The sequence below is a fragment of the Leptopilina boulardi genome, unplaced genomic scaffold (assembly GCF_019393585.1).
Source record: "Leptopilina boulardi isolate dan_hultmark-lab unplaced genomic scaffold, ZJU_Lbou_2.1 LbouV2_325, whole genome shotgun sequence".
In the NCBI taxonomy this organism is placed as follows: domain Eukaryota; kingdom Metazoa; phylum Arthropoda; class Insecta; order Hymenoptera; family Figitidae; genus Leptopilina; species Leptopilina boulardi.
Window position 1 is genome coordinate 5,460,463 of NW_026137891.1, and position 23,474 is coordinate 5,483,936.

Below are 23,474 nucleotides of genomic sequence, written 5' to 3' on the forward strand. Positions count from 1 at the left end.
CTTTGGGACTTCAGGTTTTACTATTTACTCCATTTTACCCAGGTACATATTTCCCGTTTTCACAAATTCTAATACAGCTCACAGGAGGAATCCTTTCACCATTCAAAATTCTAACGCCCTTATGAATTGAACAACAGTCTAGCAACAAATAAAAAAATAATGCAATATTTTACTCAACTTTCAAATATTATTTATTAATATCACTATTTAGTCTCAAATTAAAAAAAAATATTTATAAATTTGTTTTTTATATTAAATAAATTCTTATTTATTTGTTTGTTTTTCAGTTCGTGGTTATCAGATTTTGTCAACTGGGAGAAACAGTAGTAAAAAATGATGTCATCTTGTGTTCTAATATTTCATCAGGATGGAGCAAAAATTTTTGGCAGAAAGCCACTTTCTTTATCATTTGAATCGGTAAGTTTATTATATTTTCTGTTATGTATTATGTGAGTTCATTGTCATTTAATGATTTATAAAATTATCTGCGTCTACTCTGAAATTTTAAACAATATCAGACATATATTCGTGCGAACTCAATCTCTGTTTGTAACAATGATATTCGCTGATAATACTGTTTATTGTACAAACAATATTATTGTCTCCTGTGTAATAGATTATTTTTTCTCGTGGGAAACTGCAATTATTATTATGAGTGTGACTGATATTACTTTATATTTCTTTTCTTAATTATTTTTTAAATTATTTGCGGCAATTTTCTTTTTTTTTTATAAATAACTATATGGAAAAAGAAAGAATTTTTCGTCGGAAAACTTAAAACAATTTTTGCCTGTCTTGTAGTCCGGAAGTTCGAGAATGATTTAAAAAGATAATAATCTCTGAGATTTTTCCATGGGTTTACCTTTCGAAAATTAAATAAGTGGATTTTGAAGAAATGTTATGTGTTTGTAGAGATTTGAGATAAGATATAATATTTAGATTTATAGAGACGTGAGAAAATGTCAAAGGAAATTCCAGAGTCAATAGTTCTTTAAAAATTTTGTTAATTTTAAAACAAAAGAACTTTTTTTTCTAAATGTAAAGCTAATTAAATTAATTTTTTTCTAATAGTAAAAGAAAATCATTTTGAAAGGAAATTTAATTTACTGTCATAAGGACAGCTGTAAAACAACCGGAAGTTACATCCCAAAGAGGTGTTGAAACCGTTGACAGGATTCCGGATGCAGCTTTTATCGGAAAACAAAATATATATTGAGAAGGTAGTCTAAAAAAAGAAATTTAAATTTCATGAAAGTTAATAGAAAAAAGATTTTTAAAAAACTTAATATTTTGAAAAATAATTTATTAGTGCAAATGGTAAAGTGCATTAAAAAAGTGAAAGATTTTTTCTTTAATCTTATTTTGAAACATAATTGACGTGTCGACCGCACACGCGCTCGCCGGTAGAAAAGAGGGAGAAAATAAAGGGTGGGAGATGGAGGCACGCACATGGCAGGGTAGTGGGAGCTCAGTTTCTTACTCATTTGCTTTCGGTCTGTTACAACGCACGAGTCGTTTGTAAGAAAATTAAGTCTTTATCTTTTTTATTGTGATAGTCACTTTTATATATTGTTTTGATAACAACAGTTGGCATAGTGTAATGAAAAATTGCGCAATAGCGTTCATCTTTATTTTTGATAAGAAAAAAACATTTAAATTCTCTTGACTTGCGCAGTTTCAATATTATGAAATCAATTCATAGTTGATTTGTTAAAAAAAAGACGATTTTTTAATTTGAAAATTTTCTTATCGACTATTTGTATAACCTCAAAATAGAATTTATAACCTATAAATGAATTTTTGCCAATGTTTGTATAGAAATATTTGCAAAATTTTCTTCAACCACGTGGTATAAGACCGGTGAAACATTTTTTTTTGTGTTACAGACATGATGTTGTAAGTTATAAATTTACAACTTGGATATTATAAAACGTATTTCGTTAATAAAACCTGTGGAAAGTTCTGCACGCTCTGTTTCACGACAAGTCACGCCTTTCTGAAGACGAGGAACTTAATTCAAATCTTCCCTACTAAGAAAGTCAATTCACACGTGTTTCATTGAGGATGATGGTGTCAATAGACTGATAATTTCTGATGCTGAACTTGTCAACAGAAAATACAAAATTTAAGTCAATTTAATTAAGGGCAAATATCGGTGTTTTTTTTCACAAGTGAAGTGCAATGGATTCAAAGATGATAATGGAGATTTTTCTACTCGTTTTATTAACCGGCGCAGTCTTCCCAAAAAGTGAGTTATATTTTTTAATATTTTGTATACATTAAAGTAGATTTTCGTTCAATAATCACTTCTTTTGTTTTGGTAACTTTTTTTTTAATAATTGCTTAAATAATTGAAGATCATGAATGTGTTTTACAAATGCATAGATAGATTTTTTATTAACGCCTTGTATCATTGTGATACAATTTTTGAGGTTATATTAACACTACTTTCTAAATAAATTACTATAATTTTATTATTATCTTTGAAAAATTACTTTTCAAGATAAAAATTGATTTTGTTTTTTTTTTGGTACTATTTGTGACAAAAAGAAATTGAATTGCTTTTTTTTAAAAAAATGTGATAATATCTATCTAATCTTATTTATTATCACAAATAAATGAAATTATTTTGAATTCAGCTGATAATTTTCTGAAAATAATAGTGACTATATATCGAGAAGGCTGGAGAAGCAGCAATTAGCGAATTCTTGAAAATATTTAACAGTTTAGCACTCAATGTTCAGATATATATTTTGGCAAGACTTTGGAAAGTTGAAAATCATTTCAGTAATACATTGATCAAACAATTTTTATTTATAGAATAACACAGACACGAACTACCATATATTTTCTGTTCTCGGTACCATTTGCGTGAATTTATTTGTTGAAAACTTGTGAAATGTTGTTAAAAGTCGTCTTTTATCTTGTCAAGATGTAATCTCAGTTAATGGAACTTTTATCCATTTGTCAAATCTCAGTTCAACTCATCTAATAAGTAGTTTTTGTTTGAAATCAAACTTATTTCGTGTGAGCTTTAGGAAAAGATATCCTTGAACTTTACATCTTTCTTTCAATGAGATGTTATACAATTAATTGTAAAAACTTAGTTCTTGAATATTTATTAAAATTATTTAAATATAAAAAAAAGTATGTCAATTTCCGTAGACAGAGATATGAAAAGTAAATTTTTTAGGGTAAAAAAAAAATTTTAAGTTAAAAATTTATCTTTCGCTTGAAATCGACAGATATTTGTACATAATTCATCATGATTTCCGTTTTCCAATGAAGGAGAGTCGAGGAAAGATTTTAAAAAGTCCAAATAGTTGGAGACTTACTTCTAAATTCATATCGCGTGTTCAAAGCTGCGCAATTCTTAGAAAAAAAGCCGAAAAGATGATTTGTTTCTTTTTTTTTTTTGAGATAAATGTGTGATAAAAAGTTTTTTAAGTTGACATTTTATTCTTAAATATTATATTAATAGAAATGAGATTTTAGTTTAATTAAAAATTTTAAAAACAATATAATTTTAGTAATTAAATTACAATTAGAAATTAGATTTCGTAATGTACTGTTTGTTTTATATATTTTTCATCACAATTTAAAAAAAGCAATCTCGAGATATGAAGTTAATTATAGGTCATATTTTTGAATCTTGTCCCCTTTTTTTAGGATAGATTAATATAATGAAAATTTGATTCGAAAAGTGTTAATTTACTTTTTTGAGTTTATTATACGTTTCCTCGTTTTACTTGAAGATAAATCTTTTTCATCTAGTTAATTTGGAAAGTGTTACATCTAATAATATACACTCCTCCAAAATGAGCTTCATCTAATCATAGAGTCGTGCGTGTGACCGGATGTCGGACAACATCGAATATAGAAATGTGTGGCCACTTTAAGATTTATATAAATTCGTTCATCTTCTTAAAAATAAGGTTTGATTAGACGATTTCATATATCAATTAAGTAGTCGTGAGCAGTCAATAAATCCTCATTAGCAAATTAAATCTTCTTGATTCGTATAGCGGTTTCTTATATAAATTAGAAAATTGTATTCACATTTTTAAAAAAGGATCAACCCCAGTTTTTATTTTTACTACCAGTGTTGAAATTTATTTCGAGATTTCAAAATGAAAATCGTAAATATTTTAAGTAGATAATTATATATATATATATATAAATTTATTGCTTTTTTGGAATATTATTACAGAAATTTAAATTCAAAAAATGTATTTTTAGAATATTTTATTAAAACGTTTTTATTTTTTAAGTAAATAATTATTAATAGTTCTGTATTTGAAATTGAAGTTTATCTTATTGACACTCATTTAATTTAATTTGGAGAATTCGTTGCTCGGAGCTGCTTCAGGATTGCAATTATTAAACCCACGTAGCACTCGTTGCTATCTGGTTAGACATTTTTCCAACCTCCTACCTTTCAAGTGCCTTGTATGCATTCGTGTAAATTGAAATTTTCTCATTCAGTTACAATTCTCTTTATGCAATTAATATTACTTAAAAAAAATTTAAATTTCGCAAAAAAAATTGTTAATTTTTTGTTATAATTACATTAATCAACAAAAATCATTAGTTTTGACATCTCGTTCAGCTGCGGGGAGATTTCCGGTTTTCTCTGTTGTAATGAAGAGTCATCACACACTTATTGCTTTCTTTCAGTATATCGTTGCAATGATCCAGTCGTAAATCTTGGATAGCAACGAAAAGATGTTTTACGCCAACGCCCGCTTTCACGATATACTAATGGTCAAAAGGAGAGAGAGAGAGAGAAAAAGAATATCGTGGGTAGAACTGTGAATTTTTCTCAGGAATTTCGCACCGATTCAATAATATATCGAATCGACAAGATTCATCGTCGTTCTCGACGACAAACAAAAATTAATGTATTCGCAAAATCACACGAAAGGAAAGACATTTTTTTTTAGCGTTTTATATACTCAAAAGGAAGTTTATTTTTTTTACCATATAGAAAAGATTAAAAATTCTCAGCTAATAATTTATCATTTTAACAAAATATTCCGATTTTTTATTTTCTCTTATATTCCCGAACAAATCAGCAGAAATGTTAATATAAATTCTATCTCTATAGACCCGATCATCTTCTCTTATCTTTCAAAACCGATAAAAAAGTGTGTTCAAATTTTTGAAAACATGGCCTCAAACTTCTAAGGTACCATTTATTTTCAAAAGAACAGAGAAAACACATTAAAAGTTAGACCTGAGAGTTTCTCGCTTAGCTATGTGTGTATTCTATTAATTCTCTTTTAAGAGTTTTAAAAGAATTAAAAAGAAAAAAAAATCTCTGAACAAGGTGTCTTTTAAGCCGTTCAGAGGATAACGTTGATACGATTGATCGTTTTGATTATTTAATCCAAAAGGAAACTATATAGGAATTTATGTCTGGCAAATATTTGTCAAGATTGTCCGCACCTTATTAAGATAGAGTCGAAAAATCCATTTCATTGTTGTTAAGCTGTTCCTGCAACCTTTTTATTATGCACTAAAAACTTTTAAACTGAATCATCAAAATCTTTATCGAATCCAGGTAGAAATCTTTTCTTAAAAGTCAAAATTATTTAGTTTTTTTTTCTAATCGAAAATATTTTTTGTCATATAATCTATAAAAGTTTTTTTTAATGTATATTTATTTGAGACTAAACTTTACTTTTTTTCAAATTATTGGATCAAAGATCGTATTTGCGGTTAAATTTTGAAATTTTTTTTTCTCGGGAGACATTTAAAAAATGCGGGGGTAAAAATTATTTTGTTAAATATAATATATGTTAGAAAATCCGCTTCTGTCACCTCGTTGACAGTATTATTCTGACTGTGACAATAAGCCGAAAGAAACTTGAAACGCAGCAGCAGGCGTGCGCGCGTACACCTAATAACCTTAGCGGAGGTTCTTCTTTCATAAATAGCTCTCTTCTTGTAAACCTGTTTGCGAATAAACAGACCCTTTTCATTCTTCTTTACCCTCCACGTTAACAATCTTACCATCTCCCGTTTTTCTCTGCAAATTAAAATTCCCAAGAAGTCCTTTACGAAAAAATATCGTGGCATTTGTTGCATTATTATTATTATTTTTTTTTCACAATAACGCATATAAAAGAAAAATTATCATTATAAAAATATATTTTTTTTAAACTAATTTTTATTAAATTAATTTCTAAGAGAATTTTTATTTTGCAGAATTGAAAAATAATTTACGATTTAAACTAATGGATTTTATATATCGACTGTTTTGAAAGAAGGAAAAGGGTACTTGAAAAATTGAAGGATTTTATTCTGGTTGTATAAAAGTCAAGACCAAAATCAGGTTCTCGGTCAGACATACTTGAAATATAAAATGGTACTTGAATGAAGATAATCTATTGGTTGGATTGAAAAGCTTTTTTGACATATGTGAGTTTGCGAATTAGTAAATGTATGCTCGTAAAGATGCACGCATTCACAATCCGATAAAATTACATACAATTGTGCATATAGAGAGAACAGAGAGGTCTTCCGGCGTAATATTACACCAAGGCCTATTTCACATGGCTATATTACTCGGATTGAGCGCGAAGAAAACTACTATATAGCCGTTGGCATCAGAATTACTTATAATGGATGTACAGCGAATCTTCTGATTGCCTCTCTCTTTCTCTTTTATACTATGTTTACGAACGTTCATACAAAACTAGTATATAGAAGAAAAACTCGATTTTTTCCTATTCGATCAGGTTTTATTGTTGTTTGTCAGGCAATTCTAATTGCGTTTTACAAAACTAAAAAAAAAAGGAAAAAGTATCCCATTATTGATGTTGCTAGTTGAAGTTTGAGGAGAAAAACGTGAAATTAAGTTAGGATCCTATTATCTTTTGTGGTTAAAAGTTCCCTTTCGGTAAAGTCCAGAGAGACAAGTTGGCATTTGGAAAAAGTCAATTTGCCGACTGCAAAATGACCTTTGGTTGGCATCCGTCCTAATGGAGGTGCACATTTTGTTTTCGGAGTTTGCCAGAGACGATGGCAATTCTCTTGCGTTGGATATATTCCTTTCTTTGATGTTGATGCGACACTGAAGAAGCGATGATGGATGGCGCTCTGTGTTTTCCACGGGTAGCCACATTCATTTTTGGTTCAACCGGTCCAGAGGCAGGAAGTTAACTCTTCTTCTTCTTCTTGTAAATCCCCGCTCTTTCTTTCTCTCTGATACGATCTCTACTGTGATCCAAAATGATTGTGATTAATGCCTTGAAGGAAGACCACAGGGATGTGGATTTGAAATTGACATTTTCATAATCACCACCTCTCTGACAAAGGAATGTTCTCTTAAATTTAGTTCGAAGCTTCTTTTTTGTTTTGGAAAACCAACCTCTCAATCTTGTCTTTCTTCCAACTCACCAGGGGATGATTATTTTGGTTTCTGGTCATTTTATTGCATCATTATTTTCATCTTTGTTATTTTTATTGCATTCTTGGGCTGATGATTTTTTTTTTTGGTGTGAAAGAATTCGTCTTCTATAATGGTTTATGAAACATTTGTGCATTCTCATTGCCTACCTAAGAATGATTCGAGAGAGCCCCTTGTGAAGCGTGCCAGAGAAACAGGAGGTGGAAATTAGCACGCTTCCGGAATAATTGCTCTCTCGCTTCTGAAAGGCTTCCGCCCTAACGATACTCGATTCCCTTTTGAATTAACCCGATATATACGAAGTTGACCTGCACCACCTGAAAACTACTGTTACGAGACGATGGTCAATGGATATAAGGGGGCAGGTGTGCCACGAGCACAATTCAAATCAGAGTATCACTCAACGTTTTGAGTAGATCGTACGTGACCAAAGCAAACCAGCCCCTACATATGAATTTTTCATTTTTTTTTTATGAAAGGAACTTCCGAGTTGGTGGTTTTCAATGTTTGACCACGTTTTTATGAGATTCAAATTGAATTACTTATTCTTCCTTTTTTCAAAAACCATTTCGGCTTTTTTACGCATTAGGAATTCAAATATTATATTAATTCTCCAAGATCGCTCTTTTTTATTCATCTCAGATATGAATTTTGTTTAAATTCTTCTTTTTAATTTTTTTTTCATTCATGAATAAAGCCAAATAATATTTGATAAAATTTACAGTATTTTTTTATTTAAATTTCAAAAAATAAAAATGTCAATGCTTTGTGTCTTTTCCAATATTTGTGAGCTAAATTTGTCTTTCGTGAGTATCTTTCTCTTTTTTTTTATACTATTATATTGTTGACTGTTCTGAGTCATTTCGTTTCTTTCATCGCTTGGGAAAATCCCTATTGAGCGCAAAAAAGCTTCTCTTCGGATGGTTTACTCTATTCATAGACTACGTTGATTTTTCTGTAGAGATTCCTCTTTGCTGCTACTTAAGTTATTTATGCCGGGTACCACTTTACTCCGAGTGATTGTAAACAAGAAAATTGCTCATAAATAGTTTTTTTTTTTTTAAATTGACGGCAAAGATTTTTACTCATCCCAGGGCGACTTTGATCTCAACTTTTTTTTTTTGTTAATGGTTGTGAAATAATAAGGAATTTTATGATAACCCATATTTATTTTCTAACATTATCTATTATATAGACAATTTTTATCTTTTTACTATTATTTCATTTCTTTTTATTATTATTATTATTGTCATTATTTGATCAGTTAAGTTTATTCCAGAAACATCTGCTCGTATTTGTCTTGATCTATTTGGAGCATTATTATATATTCTATATATATATAATATACGGGCGCGAAATTGGCTCTCTCTTGCATGCAGCGAAAACGAGGAAGACGATTCCTTTGGCCATTGCGTGTGCTTAATTACAGGACCAGAAACATTCGCCGTGAGCATGCGAAGGATGAGAATTATTGCGACCGTGATTACAGAGAGAGAGAGAGATAGAGACATGACATACTTGAACGGTTGGAGAACCATTTCGAATGTTTAAAATCGGAGCACGGGTTTGGCTTGGACGAGGTTTTAAATTTTAAACAGCAGCCTTCTGCCAATGCGCAGGATTACATTCTTTCGCAGCAGCAAAATCATTTCAGGAATACCTGATTGGAAATTAAAACTGACCAGGAATGTGCAGGGAACCTAATTGCCATAATATTATACAGAACTTGTGCACTCTTTTTTCTTCTTTTTATCACTTGTATGAAAATGGAAATTTCAACTTGGAATTCTGTCAATTTTTCAAATTATCAATCCCAAACGAAAATTGTGAAAATATTATTTAGATTTTCAATTAATTTCGCTGTTTCAAATTAAAAAAAAGTGAAATTTAACATTTTGTTACAAGTTAATTTAAATAGAGATGATAAAAGGGATGAGTTCATCTTTATCTCAGGTTATATTTAGATCTCAATTGAATTGAGTATCTTTTACATCCCAAAAAAGAAAGACCCCCCAGAAAACATCCTTCAGACTTAAGAGCTCTACGAGTTTCTTAATAAAAGATCCAACATATATATATGTATATACGATATCCTCTTGTCCCTTCTGAAGTATACAAGATCACACACGACTGTTTTACCACCCTCGAGTACGAAAATTTCTATTTTTACCAATTCGAAAAATTTCTATAATGCTTCTCAAAAAGAAAATTCCAATATGATGACTATGACAAAAAAAACATAAAAGATTGAATTTCTAATCGTTTATATTTATGTCTCCATTAATGGTACCGCCGCTATCTCTCAAAGGATTACGATCGGGAATTTATTATTTTACCGGAAATGAATCATATTCAATTCCGCAATAATTTTCCCACTATATATACTATTGTTCTCGGTTGTTCCCTCTGTTCTCTCTTGTCTCTCTCAATATACTATACCTGCTATGAATGGTTTCTCCATCGTCGCGCGAGAATCTCGTTGACACCGATTACTTATCAGGGCAACGATTGATTTATGGAAAGGTACAAACCGTCTATCTCTCGATACCGGCAATTACTGACACGTCACTTACGTATTCACAGGCCAATTAACGTGCCGGCAACCGACAAGCGCATTTGCGCGACCCAAACTCGACATATCACTACTATACTATATTCGAAACCACGGAAATTACTTGAAAAACTAGAACGAAATACACGCACATGACAAATACAAAAAAAAAAATTATTTCCCACGAAAGAAAATTGTAATCACTTCTCAAGTCAATTCAATCTGTTTTATATTATTTATTTGAAAATAATTTATTCTCTTGGGAGTTTTACTATAGAGGACAAAATTGCATTTATTATTCTGTTGCTGAATTGCAATTGCTTTTTATTGCTGTCCATCGTTTTTTATCAAGTTTTATAAAATTTATTAATTATTTCGAATTTTCCAATCTTTTTTACGATATATTTTATTAATTAAATGGTAATAATGATAATAATAATAATAGGCCTCGGGTTATACGACTTTTTCCAAATTTTTACAAAAACACGACTTTTTTCGATTTTTTTTAACATTTTTTTTTTTTTTTTAGAAAATTTTTAAAGAAAATACGTTTTCTTAGTATATAATTCAGATCTTCTTTATTTCAATTATTTAACAAATTTTTACTAAAATGCTTGACTAAATTAATTATTTTTAATAAATTTAATGAAATTTTTCACAAATTCAATTATCTTAAACTATTTTGCAATTAAAATTTTTATGAAATTTAATAATTGTTTATAATTCGAAAAAAAAAATTAGAAAATTTAATTATCAAAAATTTTTAATTCAAAATCACTTGAAATTCAATTATTTTCAAAAATTTCAATTTAAGAGCTTATAAAATTTAATTATTTCTAAAATTTCCTAACTAAAATTTTTTGAAATTTAATAATTTCAATTATATCTGTACTTAATTTTAATTATTTTTAATGATTTTTATAAAATTTTTCGAAAATTCAACTTTCTGCAACAATTTTTCACTTAAAAAGTTTTCAAATTATTGTATTTTTGTTTGCAATTTCTAATAAATTTTTTAAGTATAATCATCATTTAAAATTCAATGAATTTCAAAAATCAAAATTGTAAATCTTTGAAAATTCAATTACTTTTGAAAATTGTTATCTGAAATTAATTGATAAATTATTTTCAATTCTGTAAAATTTAATTATTGTTTGAAAATGAAAAAAATCGTTTGAAATTCAATTATTTTTAAAAATTTCATTAAGTATTGCCTAAAATTTTTTTTAACTAAAAACTATGACAAAGTTTTTAATTCGAATAAATTACTTAAAAGTTAAAACAGACTTCAAAAATTTATAAAAAGGGAACTTTAAGAATTCTTTTTTTTTAGAAATTTGTCCAACTTAAATAAAATTTTGACAAATTTGTCATACCAATTAGTTCGATTCTGAAATATTCAAAATAAATTTTGATAATATTTTTGTATAAAATAATTTTCATTACAGAATTAATAAAGTAAATTTAATATCTAATAAAATTAGATATATAAAGTAAAATATTCATTAACCAATTAAATTTTGTTAAAATAAAAAAAAATCTACTTTTTTGACTTTTTTTAGAATATAAATTGACTAAAACGACTTTTTTTGTGCCTTAAAGTCGATCTGAGGCCTGTAATAATAATAAAAATAATAATTGTTTGTGGTGAACAATAATTTACGATTCAGTAAAATAAAAATTCGAATAAATGGAAATTCAGTTGAATATAAATTTCATTAAATTACAATTTTTTTTATTGCAAATTTTGGTAAATAATAATAAAATAAAAAATAATTTTTAAATTATTAAAATATAAAAAATATATAAATTATTAAATAATAAAAAAAGATATTTTAATGAATAAATATTCTGTGAAAAAATTTACTAAACTAGAAAATTAAATAGACAAAAAAAAACATTTTAAAAATTAGTTTCGCAATAACTTCAAGAAAGTCTATCTAAGAAAATTTGTATCAAGATATATTTTGTAAAATGACAGTAATCTTTATAATAGTAATAGAAACGCATCGTATATACAATTGTCGTGGAATTGAGCCACCGCAGAAAATAAGCTCGCGATGTATATAATAATTATATATGAAATCTAACTTATCATCTAGATTCGCGTATTTATACGCAGCCAGCCATAAATATTGTTCTCTTCAGAAAATAATAGTTCCGCGTATATGAACCTCTCTTGTTCGACAACTTCTTTTTTTATTTGATATTTTTTCTCTAAACCATTGTGTGTGTGTGTCTTCTTTTAAACATTCCGAATCTAATCCACAATATTTTATAACAGTTAGGATATATATCGTTTTGCATAGGTCGGAATTAGATTAAAGGCTTGTGTATATACTCCGCCTTATATATATGCGTGGGTTGAAAAGAATTGATATGCTAATTTCTCTGGTGTACATGTATATAGTTCTCCCTGCTGCGAGTTCCCGCCTATATGATGGTTTAGAAGAACCTGTATTCACCGCGTGTTTTTTTTTTAATAAAAATTCATTGTTTATCTTACTTGAAATACCGTGAGAAAAAAAATTACTTTTCCTCGATATTAGATTATTGTCACTTTGATGAGAAAATAGAATATAATCATTTGTCATATTCAAATTCCTTTTGTCATGCTTCAATTTTCGAAGAATTCTTTTAATCTCCTTATCGGATAATATTATGTTTGTATAATATCTTTCGGATTGTGTATAAATTGAACTTGTTTGTATAAAAATTAATTCTCTATAGAAAAGAAGAAGAAAAGAAAAGGTTGAATGTGAAGTTCATTTCTAAAAGCTGGAAGATGACTCATTGGGCGGAGAATAAATTTGGTTAGCGTGAGACATGTGTCGCGTGTAGGTTATCATTAGAGATTTGAATACTTGTCAATTATCATCACGTGATAGTCTCGTTTTCGATGTCAACTAGAAAAACACTAAAAAAAAAATTCTTAAAATTTTCTTTTGAGAGTTAAATATTTGATTCTTTTATATTTTCTTTATAGCAAAATATTTTTTCTGCAAATCCTAATCTGTTATACAAAAATTGTTTTATATTTTTATTTTCGTTTCTGTTTACTCGGATAAAAAAAAAAGAGTACATGGCATATGTGCTTTGACTTCTTTTGTGGTTAGCCGTAATGTATAAGTCGCTCTTTTTGACCAATCAATTCCTGTGGTGGAGTCCTGCATCCTCACAGGAAATTCAAGGGCTTCGTGAAATTCGCACTATGAAGCCACATTTGAACCGAGGCAAAATACTTTTCTCACGTCTGCTCTATTGTTTCTCTATCCGGTTCCCGAGAAATGAACCGAACATACAACAAAAAGCGAATTTCAAACAACTTTAAATGATATTTGTGTGAAAGTCAAAACGTCTGTGTGAGAATCATTCAGAAACCTGCATTTTTATTGTGAGATTTGTTTCATTTTTTTTTCTGAAATAATAACTCTAATTAGTTTTTACATTCTTATTTTAATATTGAAATTTAAGTTTTTAATTTCCTCTATATTAAAATCGGTATTTATGACTTTTATTTATGAGTTTGATAAGCTATAAAGATAATCAAGTTTATGACTTTTATAGAGATTAAGGTTTATGGCATTGGAAAAGGAAAAAAAAATCAACAAATGGAATTGAATAATTCAGGAAGCAGTAAGCTAGATGCCGTCAAATCGCCGCCACTATCGCGAGAAGGGTGTTTGGAAACTCTAGACGCATTCATCTTTGACTAAAGCCTACGGGTTTGTGCATCCTACTCTACATCCCCTAAAATGCTAGAGAGAGACTCCTCTGCAACAGTTTCGTGTCCCTCGAATATGTGTAGCTTGAAACAGTAATGCCTTCTGTCTCCCATTGGGGTACTATAACCTACCCCCTGGGTTAACACCACCCCCGCGCTCCCTCTTTACAAGCGATCGATATAGAGATTTCCCTTGATGAGCAAGTACAAAAGTCTTCTATATATACAGTGACTAAACGAGTCACGTCCTCAGGGTATAAACGGATTAAGGCAATTCAGATTTTCTGCTCTTTAAACGGGAAGCAGTCTTCATTTACGTAAATTACATCATTATCCTCGTTACTCACAATTATTTTTATTTGCTTCATTTCTTTTTTTCAATTTTTTTCAATCAATTTTTTTTTTTTGTAATTTATTTCTATTTTAAAATGACCTTTGTAAAATTATTGCCGACCTTATCAGATATGAGTTTCAAAAGTGATAAACTTTGAAAAATAATTGCATTGCTATTTTAAGTAGCGTGTTTTTCTAAAACATCCAAAGATGGAATTCTTCATCACTATAAAAGTCGAACATCACCTTTGAATTATTCAAACGCGCGAGAAAGGATATTAAAGCGAACACACAATGTTGTCTGAAGGACCCTTAGAAATATTATTCCTGGCGACAGTCGACAGGCGCTATAATCACGTAGGGGAGTCAGATCCATTATGTTGCCTCTCATCAAGACAGAATTTAGCTAGTCAGAATAGAAAAAAAAAAAAAGAAAAACAGTATTTGTGACAGGCAAACATATTTTTCTTGTAGATTTATAACTCGAGAATATAACACAGTAATAATCTAATAAAATAAAATATTTTTTCTTTTTGTAGGTAAATTCAACACTTTTTTTCTAAAAACGGCAAAAGAATTGGCTCTGTTTATAAAAAAAGGAGAATTTGAATGAAGCTTTGGTTGGATTTTTGAGGACCAGGTGCCATAGCAGTATAGTCTTTTTCTTAATGTCCTTGAAGAAGGAGTAAAAAAGGAAATATAAGGGGGTAGTGAGAGATTGGCGAGCGAAAGAATTTTTTGAATCGGAAGTAGGTAGTTTATGCGACAGATGTTCGTTTCTATTCATTCAAAAAATTCTCTTTTTTGATGGTCGATGATTTTATAAACGTTATGACTGACGAATAAATTTCACACACATGATCCTAATACATAAAATTATTCGTTTCCGCGAAAACCGCAAAGCACACGCTTACCTTCTGACACTCATTTTCAAAAAAGTCTTGATTTTATCCTTCATTTATTTTTAATGCTCCCAAAAAAAATCATCTTTTTTTTAAAAAAAAACAATAAAACACTTAATTTTTTTTGCAGTATTATGCATGATAATAATCCCTAAGTGCTTAGACGAGAATAATTTTGTCAGCATAAATAAAAAATAAATGCAGGAGAGAAAATTATTTCCAGTCATTTCTTTTTCTCTTATGAAATCTATATTATCGAGATTATTATTTATTCATATACATAGTGTATTTTACTTTTACTTTCAAGAGCCTATATGGATATAGGAATTTCATTTAATGCTATAATATGGACAAATGATCACAGTCAAAGTATTTTTGACTTGTGACTGAATCATGTAATGTATATGCGTGAGTAAGGTGACTCCATGGAGAAACCTTAATAACCACCCTAGACCCCCAACAAACCTAAACCGTGACCCGTAACCGGATAGATATTATTATAAGTGTTGGTCTGCCTAGCTAGGTTACGGATCGAAGGTCTTCCTCCCTGAACGTTGATACGGTTGAGAAATTTGTACTCGGAACTGAGAAATCAATTTTGCAGTACCTGAAACAGTCATTTTTCACAAATGATCCTTTAAATTACATTTCAAGAAAAAAAACAGTCCTTTCTGTTTTTTTTCCCCTTAAAGAATCGTTTTTCTCCAACTCCAAATTGATGAAATTATATTCCATTTTTTTAAATTGTATATAATAGACGTAGAATTGAATAGAAAATAATTGATAAAATAATTGATTTTAGGAAGGGACTTCATAAATAATTAGTACAATATATGACGAAATATAAAGAATATGATTATTTGACGGAACTAGTTGCAATCATGGATCGAGGTTGTTAGGTCGTCACACTCGGTAGCAACGTAACAATGACCAGAGGAAGATAGAAGAAGTGAAGTCAAGAAACCGAATGAGCGACCGGAAGTTTGTTATAATCCGCGAATGCCCGCCTTGGTTTACGTCTTGGCATCATAACTCCGCATTATTATATTATATGTATGATGATGATGAAGGCGGATGCGGAGGATGCAACTGACGTGTTCTTCATAAAATCGTTCCTAGAAAGCGTCATCAAGACTCATTTCAATATATATATACATACGCTATCAATTTCTCTTTTCAAATCGTACTTATTAGATTACGCATCGTGTCATTACGCGTGTATGTATGTGCTCTTTGAAAATTGCATATATCCTAGATAAATTATATACATATATATATATATATATATATATATATATATATATATACATATATATATATATATATATATATATATATATATATATATATATATATATATATATATATATATATATATATATATATATATATATATATATATATATATATATATATACATAAAAGCGGTATGAAGATTATTAAAAGCCACAAAGTCATCGGCTTACTTCATTATTTTCTTGATTAAATTTTCCATGATTTGCAATTTTTATTGAAAATTAAAACACGTTTTTGTTATATTTAAATTATAAATTATTATTTATGACGCATAAATCTAGCTTATTCAAATTGGTGAATGAAAGTTTAATAAGATTTCCATTAAATACAATTTTTATTTAACTGAATTTTTGTATTTAGTATAATTTTTATTTAGCAAATTTATTATTTAACTTGTACTAATTTTTCAAATTAATTAAATCAACATTTTTTTAAATTACAGGGTTGCCACGGGTCAGGGAAAAATAATGGGAAAATATCAAATTTCTAAAACTGATACTAAAATTATAATTTTTGAAATTTTCAATTCAAACTTGTGCTTTTAAAAATGATTGTCACAATTTTTTATAATTGGAAGCTTCTTGAAATATTTTCTTAAGGACAGGGAAAAAATTTATATACCTATTCTCACTGGAAATCAGAGAAAAACAAAATAAAATTTTTGTGGCAACTCTGAATTAGAATTTTGCTAAATAAAAATTTATTTCAATGAAGATTTGGTTAAATATACATAAATTGCGCTAAATGAAAATTCGCTTTAGTAAATTCAGGCCTCGGATTATACAACTTTTACTTTTTCCGATTATTTTCGACTTATTTTAATAAAATGTGACTTTCTGGACTTTTTTCACATTTTTTTTACAAAATTGTTTTAAACAAAATACGTTTTTTAGTATACAATACATATCTTCTTTATTTAAATTACATATTTAACAAATTATTTACTGAAATTCTTCACTAAATTAATTATTTTTAATAATTTTAATGAAATTCTTCAAAAATTCAATTATCTTAAACTATTTTTTAATTAAAATTTTAATAAAATTTAATAATTTGAAACCATTTTTCGCTTAAAAAGTTTTCAAATTATTGTATTTTTGTTTGCAATATCTAATAAATTTTTTAATGAAATTATCAAAAATTTTATATTAAAAATCAGTTGAAGTTCAATTAATTATTCAAATCTAAATAGTAAATCTTTGAAAATTCAATTACTTTTAAAAAATGTTATCTAAAATTATTTGATAAATTTTTTTTAGTTTTGTAAAATTTAATTATTGTCTGAAAATTAACAAAATTTTTAAAAATTTAATTATTTCTAAAAATTTTAACTTTAACTCTTCAAAAATTATTATTTAAAAAAAAATTTTATTTATAAATCTGTAAAACTTGATTAAGTATTGCCTGAAATTTTTTTGACCATCTAAACTAAAAACTATGACAAAATTTTTAATTTGAATAAATTGCTTAAATCAGACTTAAAAAAATTATAAAAATGGACTTATAGAATTATTCACATTGCAGAATAAATAAAATAAATTTAATATCTAATAAAATTAGTTATTTGAAGTAAAATATTTATTAACCAATTAAATTTTGTTAAAATAGAAAAATAAATTTTTTTAAAATATAAATCGACTTTTTTGTGCCTTAAAATCGATCCGAGGCTTGTAAATTGAAAATTTATATATAAATTACATTCTGCTAAATGCAAATTTGGTTAAAGAATTATTTTTTATAAAAAAATAATAAAATATATTATATATAAATATAAAATGATTTTATAAAATTCGATTTAATATAAATTCTATTTTATAATTATCGGTAAAATAATAACGATTTTCAAATACCTGACTTTCAGAGAATATTGACGCGCGTCTCAATTAAATCTTCGGATTATTTCAAATTGAGTCATCAATAAATGATAAAATTCAGCTATAACGTGGGCGTTTTTTTAAATATATGAATATTTTCGAACGTGTGAAATTAATATTGATGAATACCAGTTTTATAAACGTTATTCATCATTTTATATATATGAGTTTATGAAATGAACACCTCTTCTTTAGAATCTCGGAATAAATTCGTATTGCATATATATATATATATATATATATAGAAATAAGTCTTTGGAAGTGCATGAGTCATGAGCAGGGGGACTATGAACTATCTTCTGTGTATGTATGTATATGTTTATATATTACAAACGGGATGTGTAGCTAGCTACCTGTTCCACATCGCGCACTCCGAGGTATCTCTCTACACACTAACCATCCTCATTCAAAAACGAAGCGACTGACCCCGTATGTCCATGCACGCGTATGTATATATATACATGTACCCTTGCATTTATCTAGTTTCGCATTACAAGCTGCAAAGACATTTTTACGAGGTAGTAAAGTCCACGAACACTCTTGGGTGTATACGTTGCGGAACGCATGACAGCAAAATCTGAAGGGATTGTAATTTGCCAAGTTTCTTCAAACAAACCAGTAATCAACTCGTGCTAGTCATTGAGAAAAATTACCACCTCGTCGCGCTTTTATTTTTATTTTTTTTTATTGCCGTCACGTTGTTTATTATAAATATGAACAGCAGAAATTATAATAAAAAATTATACTAAATTGGATGAAAGCTAAGACATAATTTTTCTCATTTAATGTGACATTTTTCTCTCCAGAAAAATATAGTCTCAAATATGATATATCTTGGAATTTGCAACCGTTAGGCTTCTAGTTTTATAAATGAGTATATTTAAATCTTCAAGGACGGTGATAGAATGTATTGAACGAAATTATGTCATTCTAAAAATTATGGAATATTATTATTTTTTTGGTGGGGGGGGGGCCTTAAATCGTTTCTTGCTTGTGATGCAAATCTCGTTTGAAGTTTTGTATAATCGAATTCGTTGGAAATGCAAATTGCAATCGGTATGCGCTTCGATGCTGGACCGTCCAATTAACTTAGATGCCAATTTTCAAAAAAAAAAAAAAAAAAAAATGAAGAATTGTATTAATCAGTTTTAATTTAAATAAATTTTAATCGAGTCACTTAACTGATAAATTCGAAAATCAGATTAAAATTAATTAAAATTATTTTTTTTTTTGTAAATAATTCTTTAAAAAACGGTTTCTTTCCTATAATTTTGTTCTTCGTTCAATAAATCTCCTTTTCTTTTTTAATCTACTCCGACATCTTAACTTTCTGTTTTCATTCAACAGAGGTAAAATATACGCACAGGAATAGAAATGCAAACTGCATTTACGCCAGGGAGCATAGGTAATAATGAAGCTTGCGAAATCGTCTTGTTAAACAATGGCACACTCATTTTGTCTTCTCTTTCTCTCTCTCTCAGTCGAAATCTTCCTTTTTATACCTTCAATGACGTAAAACTATAAACGACATCAAAATTCGTCATGGGAACGAAGAACTTTGTGTAATTGAAGTAATATTTTGCTTTCATCTCTTTGTACCTTCAATTTAATCTTTAGATTATATTCTACAAAGTCTTCGTGAGATAATTATTATTATTATATAAAAAATACTTTTCTTGAGAAAATCTTGTTTTGACTTTTTTTTATATTATTGCAATTTTTCTTTTGATTTAAATTTTTTTAAAATAAGAAAAATATGTTGGAAAAGAGTTCACATATAATATCAAATGCCGCGATGTCTCAAGATTTATAAGCTGGTTTAACCTACAAATATTCTTCTTTGAAGCCACTCCCTAATGCAATCTGCGCGATCCCCCATCAATTTGTAGTTATTGTCCGATCCGAGTATAAGCGAAGCCACTTGAAGCATATATATATATATATATATATACACTTTGTATATATAAACACATATTTATATATGTTCACACATGCGACTTAACTGTTTTAATGCATCCTTTGAATTCTCTTATAACTATATACACTTTGAGAATAAACCTTATCGAGTTCATAAAACGGCATCATCTTTGTGTTAGTTTATATGTTTTTCTTCTCAATTCACACCGCATAGAAATTTTAAAACTAATGGAATTTTCACATTTGCTTCACATCTTATTTATATATATGATTCATAAAGTCAATCTTTAGGAAATAATTCCAAAACTCGAACTTTGTTTCTTAAAGATAATAGTATATGACAAATTTTCAAATTAATTAAATTAACATTTTTTTAAATTACAGGATTGCCACCAGGTCAGGAAAAAATATACTGGATAAATATCAAATTTCTAAAACTGATACTAAAATTATAATTTCTTAAATTTTTAAATAAAGTCAGGGAAAAAATTTCAATTCTTACTGGAAATCAGAGAAAAACAAAGAAAAATTTTTCTGGCAACTCTGAATTAGAATTTTGCTAAATAAAAATTTATCTCCATGAAAATTCGACTAAATAGATATTTTGCTTAATGGAAATTCAATCGAATTCTGTTAAATTAAAAGTTAATTAAAATAGAAGTTATGTTGAAAAGGAATTTTGTAAAATAAAATTCAATTTAATTTCTGATAAATGGAAATTAAGTTAAATACATAAATCGCGCTAAATGAAAATTCGGTTAAGTAAATTCAGGCCTCGGAATACAATTTTTTCGACTTATTTTAATAAAATGCGACTTTTTCGACTATTTTTACAATTTTTTTTATAAAATTTTTAAACAAAATACGTTTTTTTTAGTTTATAATGAGATCTTCAGATTTTCTTTATTTCAATTAATTAATAAGTTTTTAATTAAAATTTTTCTCTAAATAAATTATTTTTAATAATTTTAATGAAATTCTTCACACATTCAATTATCTTAAACTATTTTTCAATTAAAAATTTTATGAAATTTTTAATTGTTTACAATTTAAAAAAAAATTAGGAAATAAAATTACCAAAAATTTCAATTTAAAATTTTTAAAAATTTAATAATATAAGAAGATGACATCGATCATTCCGAGTCAAGGATTAAATAAAAAACATTATTCTTTAGGTTTCAATGGCACAGCCATCCTCTTCAGAAACTGAAAGTTTATTACAAAATATATATATATATATATAAACTACCGAGTGAGAGAATCAAAATTTAATTATTTTAAAAATTTTCCATTAAAAATTCAATTATTTTTAATGCTTTTTATAATATTCTTTGAAAATACAAGTCTCTCAAAACATTTTTCATTTAGAAAATTTTTTAAGTTCAATGTTTGTCTTTAATTTTTAAGAAATTCTTTATTAATAGAAATTATCAAATATTTTAGATTAAAAATCAGTTTGAAGTTCAATTAATTTTTCAAATCTGAATTGTAAATCTCTGAAAAGTAAATTACTTTTAAAAAATGTTACTTAAAATTATTCAATAAATTATTTTCAATTCTGTTAAATTTAATTATTATCTAAATTTTAACAAAATTTTTAAAAATTTAATTATTTCTAAAAATTTTAAACTATAACTCTTTCAAATTTCAATATTAGTTATTTAAAGTAAAATACTTATTAACTAATTAAATTTAATTAAAATAAAAAATCGACTTTTTTTTGGAATGTAAATCGACTAAAACGACTTTTTTTGCAGCTTAAACTCGATCCGAGGCCTGTATTGTGACAAAAATATTATCAACAAAGAAAACTATTTGAAAGTACCTGAAAGGCTAGACGACTAATTGAAAGAAAAAGTGGTTAATTTGAATGAAATTAATATTTTCCCATGGAAGCGTAATCAGTTCGATCAGTAAAAAAAACATTTAAAAGGTGCACGGCATGAGCCCTCAGGACATTTGCTTTTTCCTCATTAATGCCAGAGTGAGTGCAAGCCAGGTTGCAATTGCAATTACTTGCGATGTTACTAACCAGACTTTGCAATAAATGCAATTGGTAGTACTATCTTGATAATATCTTCGGATTAGTATGAACAACATTGATCTATGGAATAAATAACTTATTTTCAAAACCTGTTCTTCATTACTTTTCGTTTCACTCGTATTAATAAAACTCGCATATATATATTTATATATATTTTTTATGGGATTTTTTTCAATTCAATCATTATTTGCAGACAATAAATTCTATAATGATAATATATACTGATCAAGAGTAAAATATATGAGAGTGTGATTAAAGTCACTCCATTTTTATAAGATTTGACATCTTAATATTTGTCGCTTTTTTTTAGAGAAACTCTCGCGCGTCTCTCAGTGAATATTAATTTATTACAAGCACGCACCAAGCAGGTGTCACTGAAAACAAGTTATACCGTAAGCCTATTAAAGGAATGTTGCGCAGAGCAAATCAGGATGATAAATTTATATTTTCTTTCTAAAGCCAATTTTTAAGGGGATGTTTAAAATTTCAATTAGGTGAGATTTCTCAATTTTCACAAAACGAAAATTATACCTAAAAAAAAAAAGAATTTAAATTATATAATATTTAATGATATAGGGTTCTTAATCTTTTAGGATATTTTCTTGGAAACAATAAAAAATAAACTTCAAAAGAAGTAGGTATATTGAAATCTCTTTGGGAGATAAAAAAAATCCCTATTTTCTATTTTAAAATAACTTCCGTTCTTCACTCGAGACAACGGGACGAAATTAAAAAAATCTTTGGCTTTCGAAAGCACGAAGACAGATTGTTTTTAAACTCCGTCACTGAGTCACTAATGTCAAAGTGTCTCGAGTCAAATTCCTACTTTAAAGTATAAAAAAGTAACTTTGTTCTAATTACAAGTATTTTTGTAAAGGTTCTATTTTTGTTTAATAAAAAATGTGAAGCATAGGAATTTTAAAATAGAATTCATAATTTTCATATTATTGTTTAATGAACAAAAGGTTAATTATCACAAGTTGTAAATGCAATTTTTTTTAACCTTGAGCTCATTTATATGAGAAAATCAATTTTGTTGGCAATGCGTTCCGTTTCGCGTTCTCTCTCTCTCTCTCATTTTTTTTTCGGTAAATTACGTTTGAAATTTGATCTTGTGTGCGAAACCCTACTCACTTTTTTACGAGTCACAGATATACACGCAAGTGAATTATACACATATACCTATGTATGCACTCTTTCCTTCTTTCTTTCGTTTATTGCTTTCTTTTTTTCTTTCATATCTTCTCTCTCACAGAGAGAGAACCGGAAACGAGGTGATTATATTTAGAAAAAGAGACTGGACGATCGCGTACGCTTCGTTTACACGTCTGGCATATTACAAAAGCGTGAACAAATTCTAATTTACTTGACATTTTTTTTTTTATACAACGCATAATTATATTGAAAATATTTCTCAAG

At 27.8% G+C, this 23,474-nt stretch overlaps 1 protein-coding gene across 4 annotated transcripts in view; it reads left to right on the plus strand.

The window, feature by feature from the left end:
* The first annotated feature begins 1,428 nt into the window (after positions 1–1,428).
* LOC127284591 (uncharacterized) overlaps positions 1,429–23,474 on the plus strand; it is a 40,693-nt gene continuing 18,647 nt past the window's right edge. Inside the window, exons 1-2 of one of the 4 annotated variants that reach the window (XM_051310109.1) lie at positions 1,429–1,518; positions 1,887–2,248. In XM_051310109.1, the coding sequence (XP_051166066.1) occupies positions 2,182–2,248 (67 nt within the window). In that variant the 5' untranslated portion in view covers positions 1,429–1,518; positions 1,887–2,181. Of the gene's footprint in view, positions 2,249–23,474 lie in introns of all 4 variants that reach the window. The other 3 variants (XM_051310108.1, XM_051310110.1, XM_051310107.1) reach the window with 3 other exon arrangements.